The 22,571-nt window shown below is 36.6% G+C and overlaps 1 protein-coding gene across 1 annotated transcript; it reads right to left on the reverse strand.

Moving 5' to 3' along the window:
- Positions 1-16,884: 16,884 nt before the first annotated feature.
- On the reverse strand, positions 16,885-22,464 carry allc (allantoicase). The gene is made up of 11 exons (XM_079639744.1): positions 21,999-22,464; positions 21,836-21,886; positions 21,652-21,739; positions 21,204-21,323; positions 21,034-21,113; positions 20,809-20,941; positions 19,705-19,860; positions 19,387-19,460; positions 19,197-19,305; positions 17,360-17,487; positions 16,885-17,270 (listed from the first exon to the last, which is right to left on the reverse strand). Exons 1-11 carry the CDS (start codon positions 22,086-22,088, stop codon positions 17,100-17,102), a joined length of 1,200 nt encoding a protein of 399 aa, XP_079495870.1. The 5' UTR covers positions 22,089-22,464; the 3' UTR covers positions 16,885-17,099.
- Between the last annotated feature and the right edge of the window lie 107 nt (positions 22,465-22,571).

A 22,571-nucleotide genomic window follows, 5' to 3' on the forward strand; every position in this document is an offset into this window, starting at 1 on the left:
GGATGTTCAGGCCACAATCAATATATTTCTGACATTGTTGTGAGTTCAAGTGCACTGCTACAGGAAAGCTAAATCAGGAGCACTCGGGCCTCCAACATTGACATTGCCTGACCTTGAACCTACACGCCTGGTATCATCAAACAGAGATAATGCAAGTCTGCACTTCCTTCAGGGGTCACGACCTCTGATCGTGTTTTATGACCATCACCACTCCTCTCAGTGATTGCTATAATTGATAGGGAACATTTCATAGATCTCACAACAAATGAAGCATATTTGTACATGAGCACACACTCACACACACATACACACATACACATATGCTTAGCCTCCTGTGAGTTGAGCTAAATTGAGAGAGCGCACAGTAATACCCAGAGAGCAGAGAGGCTGTGACCATAACTGTCAGAAGCTAATAAATGTGTGAAACTGTGGCCTCTAATTTTCTCAATGACATGAAATAATGGGCAAAGCGTCACTTCTGTGAAAGACTGTAATGTACCACTCATGACTTCCAGTGTAAACCATTAGCGCGACAGGCAAACCACACATGCTCATATGTCTTCAGATAAACGGAGCTGTTCGGCCCACCGTCATTCTCACATCATACGTGATTATAGGACGACTGTGTCACTTCTCCAGTTTTTTAACAGGAAAACGTATTTATCCTCTGGGAAATATTGGCGTTAGCTTGCAATGCTGTCAGTTATTGGGTAGTTGACATGACATGTGAAGCGGTGTGCAGACATTCATACTTGACCAAGGTGACCAGAATTGCGCAATGAAAACTGGAGATATTTCTATAGTGCTGCTGTCAATATATCATTGAAATTACTAGTGTTTAGTATAATGAACAATAATGGCTTTTTCATTCTACTATAAACTGTAGTTAGACACGCAACTGTGAACCGTATAGACTGTTCAGAGCATCTCACAGCACCCTTCTGCTCCTAAAACTATATAACGATCATTGACAATGACTTTAGCTGAGACTTGTATTTTTTACAATTTTTTTTTTATTCTAATTCATATATACTTATTATGCATACAGTTGTTGGACTTTATTAATGGGTGAATTCACCCCTATTGAAAGGCTACATGGAATATTTTTCTTAAAAATGAATTTTCACACACACACACACACAACTTGGAGTAAGAAAGATAAAAAATTCCGCAAGGACGCATTAAGTGACAGTAAGAAAGATATATAATATTACAAAATTAATGTTTACTTTGTTATTAAAGAATCCTGTAAAAATGTATCACAGTTCCAACAAAAATATTAAACAGCAATATTGATAATGCTGAGAACCATTATTAATAATTGAGCACCAAATTAGTATGTTATAATTAGCTTTGTCAATATACAGTATTAAAACAGAAAACAGCTCTTTTGAATTGTGTATATATATATATATATATATATTTATAGTCTTAATATTATCTATTACATAAACACACACATATACCGGACCATATACTATACCTACACAATTTATCAGAGGGGAAAAAACACAAAATTGTAGTCATGTTTATCATTTTTAAAGGTTGTCTTGTTTTTCACATTTTCATCCACCCCCACCGTAGAGCTAAAAACATTAGCCACATTCATTTTCTGCTTCATTAGGCCTCAGCGAGTTTAATATTGATAGAAGTGTATACACTGTAATTCTTCTGAGTTAACTATCATTATGTTATTAGTTGATTCAGCTCACTTTTAATCAGCCAAGTGATTTATTCCCCATTAGGACCCTGGACCTGCTCCATCTGCAAATTTGCTGAGCTAGCCATGCCATTAACTTTGATATTAGACTTAAAAATCAGTTATACAAACACACACTGAGACTGTATTCACTTACACACACACACACACAACCCAACAAAAAGAAAATCACTACAGAAGCAACCTGAAAAACCTCTGTTGTGAATCATCTGAGAAACTACATGGATCCTAATTAATTAAGCATTTCAGTCCCAGGTTGGAGCACTAAAAAGTGGGGAAATATTATCAGGTTCTTGAAATGCAGATGCTTTTATAGACATATATTCCTTTCATATATCAACACCAGCATATGATTTGATATTTAACCCTCTTGCTCTGTTGAAACTGACTTTGTTTTTATGTTCGGAGGTCTCCAGGACCCCAATAATGTAAAAAAATAAAAATAAAATCTTTTAATAAATAAATGTAATAAATCAGAATATACAACTGTCAGGAGTGTCCTGCTTAAGTTTGTATGCCAGTCACATATATTGCATTTATTTCATGTTTTATCTTAACAAGTACTGTTCAATTTTTATAGAATGTTAAAATAAGTGATCATAAAGTTAGGAAAAATCATAAAGGATCAACCTAATACCATTTTTAAAACTATTAAAATAGTCTTTGAGAGCAAACAGAACAAGAGTGTTAAGCTTTGAATTCCTTACATCCACAGGGAAAAATAGAGGACGAAAACAAAGACAGGATAGAGAGAATAAATGAGTGCATGTGTTATTTATGTGAGCTGCTTGGAAATGCTGCTTATCCGCTTGCGATACTATAAAGGGGAATGTGGGTTCCAGAACACACTGAATAAGATTTGTTGGGGGGGGGGAGAGACACATGGAAGGGTTTTAATGCTAAATTGAGTTAGATAGGCAGCGGCCTGTCGGAGAATGTGTGCAGGATGATGAATTATATATGAAGTTAATCTCAGCATGTCTTGCAACCCTTGATGGCTGCCTGTGGGGGGGGAATAAGCAAAGTGTGGCGGCAGTGGACAAGCCTGACACATTTTCAGCCTCTCTGCTTCACACTCTGTATCCGCAGCGCTGGCAGGCCAACGGTATCTAATGAACAGGGGCAGGGATGGATGGCCGACCTGCACACACTGCGGGAGACGGCAAGGCTGTGATATGCATCTGTGATGAACATGTGAGGTGGGTTTGTGGAGAGGAGAGGAGTTTGATCATGTGTGGTCGAGATCTGGCCTGACATGCTATACACTTAAATAAAAAATAAAAAAACGTTCCACCCACAATGAAGTTCTATTTCTTTTACAGTCTGGATAAAGATTTATAAAAGAAAAATATATATTTTTTAAATATGTAAATAGCCTACTATAAAGTCATTAAAGAGCCATTTCTAGCCAATAAAATAGAGAATATTGAGCATTAGATGCTGGACATCATCAAAATGTTTATATAATTTATTTATATATATATATATATTTAAATATAATTAATAAAAAAATTTATAATATACACTACTGTTCAAAAGTGTTTTTGCTCACCAAGGCAGCATTTATTTGATTAGCAATAGTAAAAACTATAATACTATGAAATATGTATTACTTATTTTTATTTAAAATTTTAATATATAAAAAAATTGTTTTACTTTTGATACATTCTTGTGTTAATGTATAAGTATTCATTTCTGTAAAAAAAATCGTACTAAATCCAAACGTTATATTATATATATACTATATTATATTTTTTAAAAATATGTAAATAGCCTACTATAAAGTCATTAAAGAGCCATTTCTAGCCAATAAAATAGAGAATATTGAGCATTAGATGCTGGACATCATCAAAATGTTTATATAATTTATTTATATATTTATTATTGTATAATATACACTACTGTTCAAAGGTGTTTTTGCTCACCAAGGCAGCATTTATTTGATTAGCAATAGTAAAAATGAAATATTTGTTACTTATTTTTATTTAAAAATGTTATATATAAAAAAAAAAAAAAAAAAACTTTTGATACTTGCTTGTGTTAATGTATAAGTATTCATTTCTGTAAAAAAAAAATCGTAGCTACTAAATCCAAACGTTTGAGCATTTGAACGTTTTTACTTATATCGATAACTTAGACGCAAGATAATTAAGTGTCAATAAACCTAGAGATAATATAATTTTCCATAGAATTAATATATTTTTAAAACTTAAATTTGCAGTCTCATATAAAAAGTGCATTAAGATAAAGAAAGAACTAGAAACACAAGCTTTCTGACCCGTGCAAAGTCACTGCACTCTTGACAGTATTTATAACGTAATCTCAAGAAGCTCTACCATATATTAACGAAATCTACCTCTTTAATCAATGCCAGATACACACATGCATACAGACCTCTGATTTACAGCGGCAAAACCCAAACGAGAGTGAAGGGCATCATCATGTGCACTGTGTGATATACCAGTCAGGCCCAACCGGTTTAACCGTGACACATGGAGCCACTGCAACACCATCCTAGTGTGTGCGTGTGAATTTATGACGTTCCCTGATGACTGAACGCACCTTCTTCCCGTGTCGTCAATCAGAGAGCTTTATGAGTGATATCAGCAGACTGGCGGTGTCACAGTAAATTGGCGGGTCAGGGCTCACGGAGCTGATGGCTGTTGAAGGGGAGACGAGTATCAAGAGATGAGTATCCCGTGCTCTCGGGCCACAACAAAGAGAACCACATAAAAGTGTGGGAGATGTGTGGTGTTGTTCAGGTGGAAAGTAGTAACTCAGCATGTGCTGTCACTGTTAACCCAGAAGTAGTAGGGCAGCCATAAATCCACTTTGTTATAAACGAATAAATTAATGTGAAGAAGATGTGACATTTTCATTGGGGGAGGCTTCGTAGGAGTGGACTGCGGTTACGTCTCTTTTACTGGGCAGAAGGTTCTGGACCACATGTGAAATAAGTTATGAGGTTTGGCTTTTTACAGGGACAATTTAGACAAACACAATACTGTCTAACATTACGACCTGTCATGAACAATGCGAATAATGAGGAGAATGTCTTTTTTAAGGAATTACATTTCTAACTTTTTTTCTAATTTTAAGGAATTACATAATTAAAGGATTAAAAGGGATTTAAGGGAATAAAGAAAAATACATAAGAACGTACTTAAAGGGGTGGTAAAATGCCATTTTCACAAGATGTAAAATAAATCTCTGATGTCCCCAGAGTGTGTGTGTGAAGTTTTAGCACAAAATACCCCACAGATATTTTTATATAGCATGTTAAAGTTGCAAAAACGCACAGTTTTGTGCCTGGCCCTTTAAATGCAAATGAGCTGCTGCTGAGGGCGGGGTTTCAAGAGCTTGTGTGTGTGTGTGTGTGTGTGTGTGTGTGTGTGTGTGTGTGTGTGTGTGTGTGTGTGTGTGTGTGTGTGTGTGTGTGTGTGTGTACGTTTCTTTTCTGTTCACATTCAATTATGCATTACAGAATCAGGTAAATAACAGCATATGTTTAATTCAAAATGGTCAATTTCTCATTTTTGGCGGGGACTATAAAACTGGCATTTTTGTACCAAGACGACAGTAAAATTCAGACATACTACATTTACGATGATGGCACTATCATGTGATCTACAAAGATATTTGTGCCGCTGTTCCGCAGCAACAAAAAGCTAGTCACTCAACTGAAAAAATTTTTTTTTTTAAATGTGTTAGTTACTCACTCCCAACACTGTTAATGAGTAGCATCAAAGCTAGTGCATTAATAAGCACATACCTGTGGTCTCTGTCATATCAATATGGTCAACAACAGCAGATCTTAACACCGTAGAAAACTCTGTGGAGGTGACCCTCATGTCTGCCTCTTACTGTGCAGTCATAGTCATAGTCATAAAGACAAGTAAAGGAAGTTCAGTGCTTTTAATCTTTTACAGATTCTTTTTGTCTGTTTGTGAGTGGCAGCACATGTGAAAGATTCAGTCGCGTAGGACAGGTTGAGAACCATCAAAGAAAGCTACACAAAAAACTCTTGAGGGCATACGCAAGAGAAGAATACTTGATCTATCAGCTAATGCACGCCTGAAATATTTCATGCTTATTCCATGTGACATCAAGGCACTGGGGACTAATCATATATTCTATAAGTGATACTAAGCATGGACAATACAAAACAAAAAGTATAAACTATACAGTTAACCACAGCTGACACTCAAATGAAACAAAGTTAAAGGAATATTATGGGTCCAATACAAGTTAAGCTCAATCGACAGCATTGTAGAATAACAATTATACCACAAAAATTTATTTCCATAAAATAAAAATATTAATATGTTAAAGTGAGACACTTACAGTACGTTGAAAGTAAATCCATCCAAGTCAATCCATAAACGTTAAACTATAGACACAAGACAAATATATTTCATGTTAACAAGATTTTAGTGTGAAAAAATCACTTGCAAACCTTTTCTGTGCAAATTCATATAAAATTGTACAACTTTGTCACCATGTCAAAGCAGAACCATAAAGCCTAAAATGAATGTAAAAATTATTTAAACTATTTTAGAACTCAAATAATACAACGGTTTTAACAGAAGAATTAATGTAAATGCTTTTATAAAATTATAAAAAATTAAATTATAAAATTCACATTTCTACTTTTAACTCCACAAAAAAATTGGCCCCATTCCCTTACAATGGTAAATGTTCACTGTATCCTCTTTTTTTAAAAGAAAATGATGGAAGAGCTGATTTTTTATATTGATTTTTTGTGTAAATCAACAACAAATAATCAAAACAAATGTTGTCAAGGGAGCCTAAGTTGTACCAAACCCAGGCCTTGGCCACACTAATACATTTCCATTTGAAAACGCATCTTTTTCTTTCAGTTTTGATGATTCAACAGGATAATAATCTAATAATAATTGATCTGTATTTTGAATCCACCAGTTTTTGATGGTATGGCTCTATCTGTGAATACTGTGGTCTGGCCAAAACAAGCATTGCATAACACCAAACGCCACAGATTAACTGTCGACGTCGACATCACGCTCCAAACTAACGACAACAGCGTCGCTCATGAGTACACGTTCTCCTCCCATGGTACACAGGAGCCCAACAGTGTAGCGAAGCACATTCGTCTGGATGCTATAAGTCCTTTGTATCCCAGGCTCTTAATGACTCCAGGAGGAGTGCGGTGAGTAATGAGCAACTGGGTGTTTGATGAACAGCAGGGTAATTCTGTAAGCCGCCGCGTCGAGGCCCAGAGGAATTGAGAGCGGGCCACAGCTGAGGCTGTCGGCAGCCGCTGACAGGCCCTGAGGTTGATTAAAGTTGACCTTGATCGTGAAGTGAGGAAGAGAGAGGGAGAGAGAAAGAAAGGGAGAGAAGCACCGCGTGTGGCTGTAACCCCAGCTGGCCGTCCAACAATCACCAGAAAACAGCGGCTGTTGCGCGAGGAGTAATTGCAGTGGAAAAGACTAAAGGAAATCAATGTAGGCCGATCGATAGCAATTTGATTTTTTTTATTGCTAATTTCTTTTGACGAAGGAGGGGGGTGCGAGATTGATCAAGTGCATCCGTACTGTATCGGCAGACTTTGTTATTCATTGAGAAGAAATGCCCAGCTGACTGACTGATGAATCGGCTGAGATCATTAAGTGTGAATAAATGCTTGTGATGAACACAAAATGAGCTTGACGGTTAACCTTGATGTGGATTCTTCTTGTGTAAATACACAAAGTTGGAGAAAAGGCATTATAGTGTCCTGTGAGGAGAAATAGAGTACTTTAGAAGGCCAAAACTGACCGACTTTTTCTGAAAAGAATCGCTACTCTTCAATAAAGAATCACTACATTTTCAAAAAGAATCAGAACTTTTTCAAAAAAGAATCGCTACCTTTCCTGAGAAGAATCGCTACATTTTCAAAAAGAATCACTATTTTTCCCACAAAGAATCGCTACTTTTCAACAAAGAATCGCTACCTTTCCTGAGAAGAATTGCTACATTTTCAAAAAGAATCTCACATTTTTCAAAAAAGAATCGCTACTTTAAAAAAAAAGAATCGCTACTTTAAAAAAAAGAATCACTACATTTTCAAAAAAGAATCGCTTCTTTTCAAAGAGAATCGCTACTTTTTCCAGAAAGAATCGCTACTTTTCAAAAAAGAATCACTACTTTTCAAAAAGAACCGCTACTTTTCAAAAAGAACCGCTACTTTTCAAAAAGAATCGCTACTTTTTTTTTTAAATCGCTACATTCAACCACTGACGTATTTAAAAGTAAGAAGTCTGTTTAATTTTTATTCTGATATCTGCCCTTTAACAGTAATATTTAGCTTCAATAACTCATCTGTGTAATTCCTCCCCATGGTTTAAAAGGGTAACAACTTTTTCTCTGCAAAGACCACAAAATAACATTGCAAGCATCTTAAAGAAAAAAATTTGGCAGAAAGCACACAACAATAAGAATGGGGCAAAAAAGGGATTTAAATAACACATGTGTGTGTACACAAATAAATGATGATTCACTGAATCAATGAGGCAGTTTGCTGTTGATAATCTACTGCTTTTCTTGAAGTTATAAGCATACCTGCTGCTTATGTCCTGAGTAACTTCGCTGTTGTCTGTTATGGTGATATGTGCAATCTGTGAAGTGGCAGAAATCCATTGGCTCCATTTTCACTTCCTGACTCCTGAGTGAGAGGCAAACAAAGACCAACGATTACCATAGACAGTATATAAACTGGACACAGCGACCCCATAGGTTTCAACGGAGAGAAATGAAGTCAATTAGAAGCACTTACTTCCTGATCGCAAGGCGAACTGCGCAGGCTCAAACTGAGCTTGACGACGTAGATGTGACGTGAGCAACCTGTAGGTCTTCTAGTAGCTGTGCCGAGAGAAATCTGAATCATTCCCTTCCGAATCTCGCAGAGACGGAGAGCGTGGGTATTTGCTGTCCATGAGCTAGCAACGGGAGCAACTTTATCACTCTCTATGGGCTTCTCCCTTGACTTTATGCCTCCACGTCCTCCCGATTGCTTGCGAGCTTCTCTGCCTGTCCATACGGTAATTTTTCGACTTGTGCGACAGAGTCGCGCGGGTATGACGCAATCGTTAGCCTGTTTTTACAAAAACTGCTTCTACGGGGCCATAACGTAAGATACAAGGTAATGGAGCCTTTTATACATTTTCGTGTTTCTTTAGAAATAAACAATGGACAAACGGTGTCTTTAAACGCCTCAGATGTAAAGTTATTCGCTGTCAAAGTGACGCCAAAATGAATGGGAGTCAATGGAATGCTAACAGCAGGTGGGGGTCCGCTAGCCAATGGCGGCGCCCAGGTCGGCTTCAATATCTTTCGGAACACTGCCCCCCTGACGATTACACATCATCCTGAATCAGTCTCGATTCCATAGAAAAGTCCTTTAAGGTTTAACTTACATAAACAGAAGAAGCCTTTTTTTTTTACATATCACAAATTAGAATTCATGTACATTACCATATAAAGTTTGGGGTTGATAAGATTTTTTTATGTTTTTGAAAGAAGTCTCTTTTGCCAGCCCGATCTCATCCCAAGGCGTCATATACTGACGCTTTTGACATTTCGTCTACATCCAACGCACATGGCACCCTTTAGCGTCAATATGAGACGCAGATAGATATGGGCCAGAAGGCGCCTCCTAGCGGTCTAACCCTAACCCTACCCCAGACCTAAACCCAACCATAACCGAACAAAGCTCTGTGCGTCTCATATTGACGCTAAAGGGTGCCATGTGCGTTGGATGTAGACGAAATGTCAAAAGTGTCAGTATATGACGCCCTCACCAAAGCTGCAGTGCATTTATGTATCAAGAATACAGTAAAAACAGTAATACTGGAAAATTTTAATTGCAATTTAAAATAACCGTCTTCTTTTTTTAATGTATTTTATTCCTGTGATCAAAGCTGAATTTTCAGCATCATTGCTCCAGGCTTCAGGACATGATCCCTCAGAAATCATTCTAATATGCTGGTTATATTAATAATTTTTATCAATGTAGAAAACAGTTGTGCTGCGTACTATTTTTGTAGAAAGATGTACTTTTCAAGATGCTTTGATGAATATAAAGTCCAAAAGAACAATTTAATTGAAATCAAAATATTTTGTAACAATATAAATGTCTTTATATTTTCATAAATTGAATGTGCCCTTGCTGAATAAAAGTATTATTTATTTATTTTTAAACACCCAAGCTATTGAACGGTAGTGTAGATCTCAATGGTTCTCAATTATTTTTGTCTTAACTTCTGCAAAGTGATAGATGAATTTGTGTCAGGATACTGTAGAGTCTGAGTTGAGTATGAATAAGAATATTATAGAGTTCGGTAACACTTTACAATAAGGTTCATTTATTAAACATTATTTAATGTATTAACTAACATGAACAATACATTTGTTACAGTATTTATGAATCTTTGTTAATGTTAGTTAATATGAATAAAGCTGTTCATTGTTTGTTCATGTTAGTTCACAGTGCATGAACTAATGTTAACAAGATTTTAATAAAGTATTAGTAAATGTCGAAATTAACATTAACAAAGATGAATAAATGCTGTATAAGTGCAGTTCATTATTAGTTAACGTTAATTAATGTAGTTAACTAATGTTAACTAATGAACCTTATTGTAAAGTGTTACCTAGAGTTCTTCTCATTTTCTGTCATGGTATTTTCTGTCACACTGCTCCTATCTGTACTCCAGACGCTGCCTGTTAAAAGATCAAATCATCTTACACTGCCCTTAATAACCACCAGTAAACAATCAAGCCTGGAAAACATCTTTATCTGTGTGCTTTCTAATATCAGTTAGATACCGTGTTATTTTCTTTGCACTGAAGATTTGAAAGAGGCACCTCAAGCGGTCCTCTCCGTGGTCTTATCCGGCGATCTCCGGCGGTGGACACACTGCCCTCTGAAGAAAGGCCATTAATCAGTGTTACTTCACCTCGCTGACACTCTCTCACTCACTCATTCAGTCACTTACAGCCCGCTCTGTGCCCTCTTCTGCCTGTCCTCAACAATGAGCGGACTCAATGAGCCTGTCAATCACGGTTAAAGCCCAGCCCCCCCAAAAGAGCGTTACCTGGGAAGGTTTCCACAACCACCGAATTGACTTCTTTAAACCTTTTAGCTCAAAAACGGATTTAATTTCCAGCACCTAAATTGTGCTTGTGGATAAACTTTGAGAAAAAGGGGCTAATTTCCTTAACAGCGGGTGTTTGAAATGCGATTTGGCCTAAGCGGGAGGGAGATGTGTGACCTCTGCTGCCCGCTGGCTCTGGCTGCAGTCCCGGTGAAGTGCCACTGACACTGACGCTGCTGACGGGCGGCTGAATATGTGAGTGAGTTTAATAGGAATCTCAAGACCAGCAACACACCGTGTCAATCACGAGCTGGTATGAGGTGTACATGGGAGTCAATTCTGCAAATATCCACTTCCCCAAGGTTACATTAAGAGCATTCATCACCAAAGGTCATCGTTTTAATACACATATTGGAATCCGGACAGTCGTAAAAATGCACAACTATAGCATCCCTCAATGGATCCATCTTGCAAACTGTCTTTTTAGTATACCAAAAAATGTAAATGCACAAACATCCATCAGAAAAAGCACTGATTTGCATTGCCGTTGGAAATAGCAGTGCAGTCTGAGCAGCGAGGAATTTTTTTTTTTTTTTTTTTTTTTTAAGATTCACTGTATGACCCAAACAATCGTCTGTCTGATCTGGTTATGATGAGATGAATGATTTATGGTGGTCTCCACACCCCACATAAAATAAAGGAGAGCGAGAAATACTAAAAGCGAGACTGAGAAAGACTCTGGCAAGGTTGAGAGGACTCCCCGTAAGAGATGAATTAATTTATGACTCTATCTGAGCTTGAGCAGAGCTAAAATATTCGCTTCGCAGCACTGATTCTCTAGCCTTCTGTCTGAGGTGGCGTCTGCGAGCCTGTGAATTAGCATCGCTGCTTAAAGGTGTTCACACACACACACACACACGCTCGGCCCGTTAGCAGGTATCTACCCCCCTATGAGTGCAGACAGGACTTGTTTCCGCTGCTCGGCTGCTCTCATCTCAGACTTGGCATTGAACTTGGAGTCTGAGTCTGGGCGATTTGAAGACTACATCAAATAGAATTTAGGATTTAAAGACTCTGCATGTTTGCACACACGTGAAGCCGTAATTCTGTTTGACAGATAGGTAAGGGATAATGCCGGAAATCATCACAAAATGAATATCTGAAGGGTTTTATTTTGCGAAAGTGACCAGATGAATGTACATTATCCCGGGAATTCATCTAATTATTTTGTTATCTTAAGCTTCCACTAAGAAAGACCTTAGAAGACAAGTAACAATAAAAACAAAACACTGCATCAAAACTAAATATTAATTTATGTACTAATAATGCATTTCAACCAAACATATTTAGATATTCTCTTATCTGATTTTTGTTGTTGTTTTTACCTGTTCTTCCAAGAGGACGTTTTCTTTTCTTTTTTCTTTTTTGCTTTAATTGTGGACTCCTAATGTTTTATGCTCACCATATACAGTATATTACTTTTAATATTTTTAGTCCTCGATTTTATTACAGTTGATAAAGTAGTAACTGCTCTGAGTTGCGAGATGGCGCTAATGAGCTCTTCTAACATGTTGATATGAAAAGAAAGAAACTATGGAAATGGAATAATATAGTTTTATTATGTATAACTGTATATAGTACCATATTTTGACATGACCAATGGTAAAATATACAATTTAGCATCATTATACGCTCAATGCTTCAACTGACCGATCAAACTGAAGCAGCTAATATGGAACAATGTGTAATATACCATCCAAAAGTTTAGGGTCACTTAAATTGATCAAAAGTGACATTAAACATTATATTTCAAATGAATCCTGTTCTTTTGAACTTAAATAATCCCGAAAGAAGCATCATGGTTTAAATATTAAGCAGCAGAACCGTTTTCAACATTAATAAGAAATGTTTCTTGAGCACTACATCAGCATATTAGAAGGATTTCTGAAGGATCATGATCATACTGAAAATGTAGCTTTGCCATCACAGAAACGACTGTATTTACTGTACTTTTTGATCATATTTTTATAGGCACAGTATATAATAATAACACTGCATAATACAGTCGTTAATATACCTTGACAAAGATTTACTGGTTTAAAATGTTTTTTTTGCAAAGATGCATTTGTGGATATTAAATTGATCAGAGTTGATCTGTCTCTCTCTCTCTCTCTCTCTCTCTCTCTCTCTCTCTCTCTCTCTCTCTCACTCACTCTCTCTCCCTCTCACTCTTTCTCTCTCTCTCTCTCTCCTCTCTCTCTCTCTCTCCCTCTCTCTCTCTCTCTCTCTCTCTCTCTCTCTCCCTCTCTCCCTCTCTCTCTCTCTCTCTCTCTCTCTCTCTCTCTCTCTCTCTCTCTCTCTCTCTCCCTCTCTCCCTCTCTCTCTCCCTCTCTCCCTCTCTCTCTCTCTCTCTCTCTCTCTCTCTCTCTCTCTCTCTCTCTCTCTCTCTCTCTCTCTCTCTCACCTTTCTTAACAAACAGCACTTTAAGTTGTTCAGGCACTGATAAGCTAAGCCGTTCCCCAGCGACTCGCCGTGGCATTGAATGAGTCTGGTTCCAATACATCCCCTGCCCAGCCAATCAATCACTGGCAAGCACTGCAAACTAATCATTTATTGATGCCACGGCACAGCCATGAATTTCTAATAGCATTCGTCTTATTTAACAGTCCAGATCAAACAGAGAAAATCCAAACATGCTGGAAGGGAAGGGTTAGAAAAAAAAACGAAGAGTTAATTCCTGAGCATATCCTTCTTTTTGGCAGCCAGCCGACAGATATTGATGGAGAGGGCTGCCGAATAACAGAGGAGGGCAAGGTGGAGGCACAGGGAGTGTGTGTGTGTGTATTAGGGAGCTGGTATTACATATTTGAATTTCATGGAGCGTTTCATATCAGATCAGGGCATCTAGGTGAAATGTTTCTCTACCTCGGGGTGATGAGAAGTAGATTTATAGATTTGCTTCTTTCTTTCTTTTTTACTACTTCATCAATGTGCACTGACTATGTGCGCTAACAGCTTCAGGGTTTGGGTTAAAACAATCCCATCACTGCATGAGGGAAAAGAAAAGAGCACTGTTTGTTAAAGGAACTGTCCACTCAAAAAATAAAGTAAATTTTTGTATGAAACTTAATATGCTTATTTTAGTTGAAGACAAAAGCATTTTAATGTAGTTCCTGTCTAGACACTCTAAAAAATGCTGGGTTGTTTCAACCCAATTTTGTGTCAAATATGGACAAACCCAGCCGTTGGGTTACATTTTTTAATTACATTTTTAACCCAACGTTTGGGTTTGTCCATATTTGACCCAAAATTGGGTTGAAACAACCTAGTATTTTTTAGAGTGTACATACAATGACAGGTCATAGTTTACCTCGCTTTAAAAGTGATTGAGAGAGTTTGATTTGGAGTGTCCTGCATTCACAGCCTGTTGGGGTCAGTGGATTACACACCGTGCCACAGAGACACACACACAGTGACAGACAGAAGAGAGGTCATGCAAAGACAGCAGACGCACACAAGTCTCACATTACCAGCGGGGTCAGAAGAGGTTTGTTGGGCCCCTGTCGCCCCCTCCTGGCGAGCACTGGATTAACCGTGCCATCTGAGAACAACATGTGGTGACAGTGGAGACTCTGCTGAGGAATTACACATGGGCACAAGTTATAAAGAGCCACATAATAATGTTATGTATAGAGCCGTGTGGTTCAATTCGTTTTAAAATGCATTTACAACATATAACAGTCATTTGAAATCTTTTTGAACTTGAAAATATCTAAAATTGACAATATGTATTCAGAGTTCAGACACACATTACTTCTCTCAAATGCATTACATCCCATAAGAAAAATCACAAATGTTTCTCTTAGACAGCAATGGGATTAAATTGAGAGCAAATGGAACGAGAAAAATAATTTCATATTCTCAACGATTTATCATAATATGCTCTGATTGGCCAGACACAAAGCAATGTTATTTTAGTATCAGTCATATGTTATTTAGTATTGAGATACTATTATAAGTTTTTATTAATATTTTTATAATTCGTTATTTGTATTTTTCTGTTTTCAACGTTTTAGTCATTTGTGGTAGTTTTTTATATATATTTCTAGTTTAAGTTATTTTAGTACAACGAAATGAGAAACGTTGCTTTGCAACTGGCTCAAATAAAAAAGTTTTTCATACTTAATTTTATTTCAGTTGACATGCATTTCAATTAATGAAATTATCTTAGTCCTTTAGTTTTAGTTTTAACTGTAATAACCTTGATACAAAGTCTCCACTCCACTAAACAATCTGAGCTTCCAATTCAACTGATTTCTTATCAGATTCTTCTTCTTTTTTTCTCTCTCTCTTTAGACATTTTAGGAGGAAACATCGGAAACTAAGTTGTTAGTTAAATGAAACAATTACCGGTAAGAACTTTCACAGACAAGGCATAGATTAAACCCGGGGTAGGCCTTAGTCAAATTAATACATTTAAGAAGCATTTATGAACAACCAAGCTGAAATATTTCATACTAATAAAGACACATCAGATATTTCACATTGACCTTTTCTCAAGGCAAAGTGCTGCGTGTGCAGTTCAGCCCCTCTGTCATTTAAGCTCAGCCCAACAAACACTTATCTTCTTCCGCAGCACAGAGCCCCGAGTGTGTGTGTGTGAGTGAGTGTGTTCATGTGTCTGCATGAGTGAGCATAATATACTGTAATTAATCACAATGCAGCCTGTTTGACTCCAGAGAAATGAGAGATGTGTGTCTACGTCTCCACACGCTCAGCCTGTTCAAGGACATCTACAACATGCATAATCATATTTGGCTTTTTTAATTTTGCTTATTTTGTTTTGGGTTTTGTCATTCCGTGCTGCAATCCTAATATGAATTTAGTTTATTGTTTTGTAAAAAATAGTGACATCTTTTCTCACTCTGATTCAATGAATATATGTGTCCAGCGCATTAAACCTCATTCATGAAACACAAGCAGAATGTGAAGAATCATTCTTATGCATTCAATTTAATGCAACAATTTGCATTGGAACGGTTGCATGAACAGTGACATGTGTTGTGCATGAATGAGGTCCTGACTGTCTTGTATATGGCTGGGGCACAGAAGGCCTGACCTGATAGCACTCGACTCCTGCAGAATCCTTATCAACTATGCCGACACAATTTGTCCTGCTATGGACCGCTGCCTTAATCTGTGGAGAAACATGACAAAATGATTGGGGGGGAAACAGCTCAATGGAAAATCTCTGCATCTGCAGAAGCGATCTGTGCAATTGTACAGAGTAAATGGCAGAAAGTTTGAGACATGTCATTGAATGTCAAAATCCCACCTTGTTTTTTTAACCAACTGTTCCGAGGGATAAGCACATCGTGGAAGAGCCGTCAAAGGAATATGTCAACAACTTTTCATGTAAATAGAGATAAGCTCCAATTCGTTTCTTGACTCAAGACATATTTTTTAAAATCAAAGAACAAAAATGTCAAAGAAATATTTGAGAAAATACTGCCCATCAAAGAAGGACGGATCAGGCATGATGGTTTAAAAATAATAATAACTATACCTTTTATAATGTCACTTTTGTTGAAAGCAGAGAAAATATCTATTAAAAATCATTATAAAAAATACTAAAATAATATGAATTATTAGTAGTAGTATAACTACGATTATTTTTTGTAATTTTAGATGAATTATTTTAAGTATAACAATAATTATTATCATATCCCAGAGCTGTTTCTGAGGTATGCAAGCAGAACTTTTCAAATGTTTACAAAAAATATTAGTTGTTAAAATATTATACTTTGTATTGGCTCATTCCCAGTATATTTCCAATGTGTGGAGTAAATATGTGTCTATGGACATACAAATCATGTTGGTGAACTTGAGACAGTTTTACTGACAGCATTTGCTCACAACTTTGTTTTGTTTGCTTTAAAAGTTAAAACAGATCCGGGCAAACATTCACATGACAGAATAAGTATTTTCAAAACTATTTTTATATCTAAAATGTCAGATTTAGAAAAATATACGAGGCAAACAAAATTAGTGAAGTCACATTTTATTAGTTATCATGAGAAAATTATATTGACAATAAAATGTTATGATTTATTATTAGATAAATGTATAGTATAGTAATTGTATAAAGTACTATATACTTGTATATAGTATTGTAATTACCACAATTATTAACATTATATTGTTAATATTTTATACCACAGCTAATGTCATGAGCTTCACTCTTCCGTGATACATGATGGCATCACAGTTTGGAGATTGGTTGAGGGTGAGTCACGTTGTTGGACACCGGTCGACCCCAGAGCCTGAGTCTGCTGACCCCTCCGTCAGGAGCGATGACCAGACGCACGTGACTCACAGGCCCACAATGCACCACAGACTCCCCAGAAAACAAGTGCCTGTGGTCTGCCTTCAGCTAGATGAGGAAGATTGGCATCACATTTACAGAGAACAAACAGGAATAAAGTTGAAGATGAAGGCAAATTAAATGTGTGCAATTCATACTTTTTGAGGAGGAAGGAGGATTCTCCACTTGGGGCTTTTGTCAGAGCGCCACTGGCTAAGAGTTAAACGGTTCTCCTCATCTGGGGTCAAACTGCAGGCCTCGATCTTGCAGGAGTCTGGGAAATTCCCTAAGACAATAGTTGTTTTTTAAATAGCCAATATACAAAAAAGCACATTTCAATCTTAGAGTTAAAAAGTTTTGGGTCAGTAAGATTTGTTTAATGTTTTTAAAATAAAGACTCTAATGCTAACCAAAACAGTAATAATATGAAATAATATTACAATTTAAAATAACTATTTTGTATTTTTACAGTTTTTTACAATCGCTATGACAGTTTTTGCAATACATTTAACAAGTTTCCTAAACTCTTAACACGGTTAGCACAACATCAGTCTTTGTAGGCTATACAATTAACACATTTATTGTTGCTTTGACACAAAATGCATACAGTTAACACAAATTTATAATGCTTGAACTTCTTTTACACACAAGCTCAACCAATACCAAAACAATGTAATTTTACTGCCAATTTTACAAATGCTTTCACACTGTATGTCAGAACAGATAACATCATGTTCTAAACATAACTTATATAGGCTAAAGTGAACAGCTGTTCATATTGTGAATTGAAACACAAATATATTCCCTTTATTTTATTTCATTGCTACTGAGAAACAGCTTATTGAAGTTATGATTCCCATCTAGGAAGCACACTCAAGTGTTGAGTTTCTTTCAATCGCATGACCATATGTTCTAAAAGAGGACTCTTTGGGCTGATCTTGTGTGGAAAAGGAACAAGCAGCAGAAAGAAAGAAGGAAAGAGAGAAAGAAAGAAAGAAAGAAAGAAAGAAAGAAAGAAAGAAAGAAAGAAAGAAAGAAAGAAAGAAAGAAAGAAAGAAAGAAAGAAAGAAAGAAAGGGCAAGGACCAGGACAATGGAGAGGTATATCTTGCAGTAATGTCCTTTTGCAAATAAAGTCTTTACTGCAGGAATTCTGTCTCTGTCTTTTTATTTTTATTTTTTTATAAACTGTACATAAAGCTACTCTGAGATGGTCATTCGTTTTTTGTATTGAATTTCTGCAGCAAAAGAAACAAAATGCATGTATTTACTAAACCCAACAAAACTAAAATATAGATAGGCTTCACAAGAAACTACAGTGCAAAACACAATCTATGATCAATACAATACAAGGGCAGACCCGACACATAAAATAATGCAGTTTCTGTCATTTCAGCTGATGTTAGTGTTTTTTCCGTCATTGTGTTATGATTGACTAAATGTTCCTGTTGGAAGAGAACATGTGTTAGTGTTTTGAGTAATTATTTGATTTTGAAACATGTTTGCAGTGTTTTGTTAGACATAGTGTATTGTGTTAGTGTATTATTGTATTTTTAAAATTAGTTTTGGAGTTTAGTTTACAGTGTGTGATTTTGAGCATGAAATTAACCGTTTTGCCAATTGTGTGTTTTAGGTGTGTTGGTGCGTTAAGAGTTTAGGAAAATTGTTAAATGTATTGAAAAAACTGTCATAGCGATTGTAAAAAACTGTAATACATTTTAAAATGTATTTATTCGTGTGATGGCAAAGCTGATTTTCAGCATCATTACTCCAGTCTTCAGTGTCACATGATCATTCAGAAATCAGTATAATATGATGATTTGGTGATCAACTAATATTTCTATTATAATAGAAGCATTTCTTTCAGGAGTTGTTTTATGAATAGAACGTACAAAAGTAATTTAAGATGGAAAACATTTAGACAGAAAATGCAATAAATAAGAGTTAGCCTACTTTAAAAAAAAAAAAAAATAATAATATTGAATACTTCTAGTACCTTTAAAATGGTTGGTGTCTAGCTCAATTTTGCTTATGATGCCAGGATGTCCTAGTCTGAGAATAGCCCACTCACAGCCTGGTACCTGCAATATGCCTTTCTCGTCCACCTGGAAAGCAATACATGGGACCGGTGTGGGGTATGACTGATATCTATGAAGTTTCCTAAAATGACAAGACTGCTTTATTACCCTTAAAACTTTGGGGCGATCCAGGCGTCTGGCTGTCTCCCACCCATCGCCCATGTTGTCAGCTCTCCCTAGGGCTATGGAGAAGCACACATTCAGACAATCACAAAGCACTGATCTAGATCTCAAAATCTTTCAAGGAAGTGAAGTTTAGTATTCATAAAAATGAAGTATGGATTGTTTTTTATGATACGCCTGATTGAAAGCAGAGATTGTTGTCTATAAAAGCGGTCTGCATTTAAGAGGATTCTCTTGGCTCAACTAAAAAAAAAAACATAATGCCTCTTTAAAATGTTTCTCAACTTGTCAAGAATCACTCACCAATAATATTGCGTGGGTGACCGTAGTGGGCATCGCTGTAGCCTACGCATACGCCTCCATTAACCAGGGCAACAAGGTCCACTAGGTCTTGGCCAGGCACGGTGGACCAGTCCCTCTTCCCAATGCCATAAACTTTCAGCCTTGCAATGCCGCCATCTGCAAACATCAAACAAAAAAATGAAAGCTGAAATGTTTTTTGACATTGTATTTTAATATGCAGAAACAACTATAAGTGGGTTGATATTCCAAAAAAAGTGTAAACACTGTAGCAAAATATTGCTTTGTTTGTTTAAGCATCCCAACCAGCCAATCACAAACACATAGGCTCAACCAACAGAGAGCAACAGTCAACAGAACATAAAAGTGTATATAAACATTAAAGATCTTGTTTCTATATAGAGTCAACATCAAATAAATAGTTTTATATTTCTCCATCGTTTTACATTCAATTATGTTATTCACATAATTGGGGTTTATGGGGTTATTTCCCCTCATTAAAGCCATTAGGTACCGTACTCATTCTTGTACCTTTTGTCTCTTTGTCAGATTTTCAAATACTTTTATGCTTCAAATCAAAGTTTGTCATTTACATTAAGACTTTTTTTAAAACCCTGTGGGGAAAAATACTTGCATACTTGCAAAAAGTTGCACTTTAAAGTATAGTTTAGTTCAGGACTAACAGTTTGACCGCAATGGCAGGCTATTATATTTATTTTCTGTTTGGCAACTCAATTACAAATTACACACTTCAGCTTTAATTCAGATCTACAATTCTTTCAACAATTCGTTGAAAGAATCTTTTCCTGTAGGCACCTTGGGCAAGAAATCATCCGCTAAGAAAAATGAGTAAACCACATAAAAAATGTGGAAAAAACACACTCTCCAGTTTTAAGGTGGTATATAAATAAAACGTTAATATTTTATTATCATTTTACAAGCCTTCATTTGTATTCATTTTACAAAATAAATGGCTCTCTAAGATTTTGCTCCGTTGTAGCATCTCTCCCCAGGCAATTTTTTATTATTATTATGAATGATCACATTCTCTGTTTCGTCACTTTTTAAAATTGCATCGAATGATTCATGTTGCGGAACATGTATTACCTGGATATATGTTGAGGCGGACATGGGTAACTCTGTGTGGATAGGTGACACTCAGGTAGTTGTGACATGATTCAGAGTAACCCGGCTTCATCTCTGTCATCGGGACAATCTCCTTCCAGCTGTCGGAGTTCAGCTGTTCAACAAAAACTCAGACTGAGTGCTCTTCCCTCAGAAACACAGACTGTAGATTTCATGCATGATCTAACACAATATGATATTTTACACCTTAGCCACAGCTTCAAACTGGCTTGGGGAAGCTGCCATGCCTGTACGATCTCCTTCAAGAGTGAACGATGGAATCTGATCTGATTTAGAAGTGACATATTAGATATAATCAAGGTAACCTTAAACATTATGCTTTAATATATGCTTCCAGGCCACGGCTAGATACCTACCAAGACAGGCCACTTGAATAGAGGCGTATGGGCCATAGTTCCCCGTGAAGAACGATGTGTCCACATCAAACCCGTGAATAACTCCTGGAACTCCTAACTGTACAATGCACCAGTCGTGACCTTTAACACAAGATGAGAGACACATGCATCTTTCATGAGATCACCAAATCTGTGGTAAGTACAGACGGAGCACTCTTTAAGATTACAAAACATGCCCTGAAACTCTGATCAGATGAGGAAGCATCTCAGTGTTGCAGTACATCTTTCTCACACACGAGTTCATTTTACAGATCTTCAGAGAGACTGGATGGATGATAGAAGGATGTAGCCGGCAGCTATTCTGCTCTAACTCATCCAGGTTCAATGGAACGCGCTCATTAGAGAGAAATGAGGAACACACAGAGCCCTATTTCACAGTGAACTGTGATTTGTGAAAATGGACTAATACCTGGAATTCTTTTCCTCCGGGTTTCCCAGCCATCCATCCATTTCCCATATTCAGTAAACGCCGAGGCTATGAATTCTGGAGGGTCTCGCTTCAGGTCATTTTAGAACAACATTTTTAATATCAGATAATTCTAGAAAAGTTTGAATACATGAATATTTCCAGAGTACAAGCAAAATGACTTTACCTTCAATAGATTTCTGGCAGGGGCAAACCACTCATCTGTGGCAAAAATCACCTTCAATGACAACGTTAGTACTTTATTAGCAAATGCAATGAAACAAAGAACATATTTAAAATCTCATCAAATGATATGGCATTGTTTATTATATTTGAAATGCAGTTTTCACCTTTCCTCCAGCTGTTTCACACGCGAGGTTGTTGAACTGCAGGAAATGTGGCTGACTGCTGGCCGCCTTCTGCATTGGTCGATTTGCCATGTTTATGCTAACTATATTTAAGCTAATAATTTTTTGTTTCAAATGTAATTCTTGTTTAAGATTACGAGGACCTAAGAAGAGGACGGTAGAGAAGCGCTAACTTGCTGCGATATAATAGTCTGATAATGTTTGACTAACGTAACCCTCTCCTAAACAAACTGTATAACAGAGCGAAGTCCATCATTTATGATGCACAACTGTCACGTTAAATATTAAAATACAGAATGCATTATTAAATACAATCGCGGATTAGTTGTGCTAACTCGAGTTAAGAACAGAAACGTGTAGATTATATTATATGTACTGAATTTCTGGCTTACTATTACTTGGAACTTCATTCTTTACCCACCATGTCAGTAATGTAGTCTTTGTGGAAAAACAGCGCCCTCTGTTGCACAATAACTAGTTTCTCTTTTGTATTATTTTATAAATCTGAATATGTTTTAACCTGTGGTTGAATATTTCTTTACCATCACGTTAAAT

This window comes from Phoxinus phoxinus, assembly GCF_949152265.1.
Source record: "Phoxinus phoxinus genome assembly, chromosome: 16".
NCBI lineage: Eukaryota > Metazoa > Chordata > Actinopteri > Cypriniformes > Leuciscidae > Phoxinus > Phoxinus phoxinus.

Bases quoted from the DNA above. Each gene is read 5' to 3' on its own strand.
- allc (XM_079639744.1), bottom strand. From the start codon at position 22,088: ATGGCAAATCGACCAATGCAGAAGGCGGCCAGCAGTCAGCCACATTTC. The intron at 19,461-19,704 runs GTGAGTGATTCT...GCTTCTCCATAG, and splicing joins TCACCCACGCAATATTATTG to CCCTAGGGAGAGCTGACAAC. The intron at 17,488-19,196 runs GTACTAGAAGTA...CTATTGTCTTAG, and splicing joins AGACACCAACCATTTTAAAG to GGAATTTCCCAGACTCCTGC.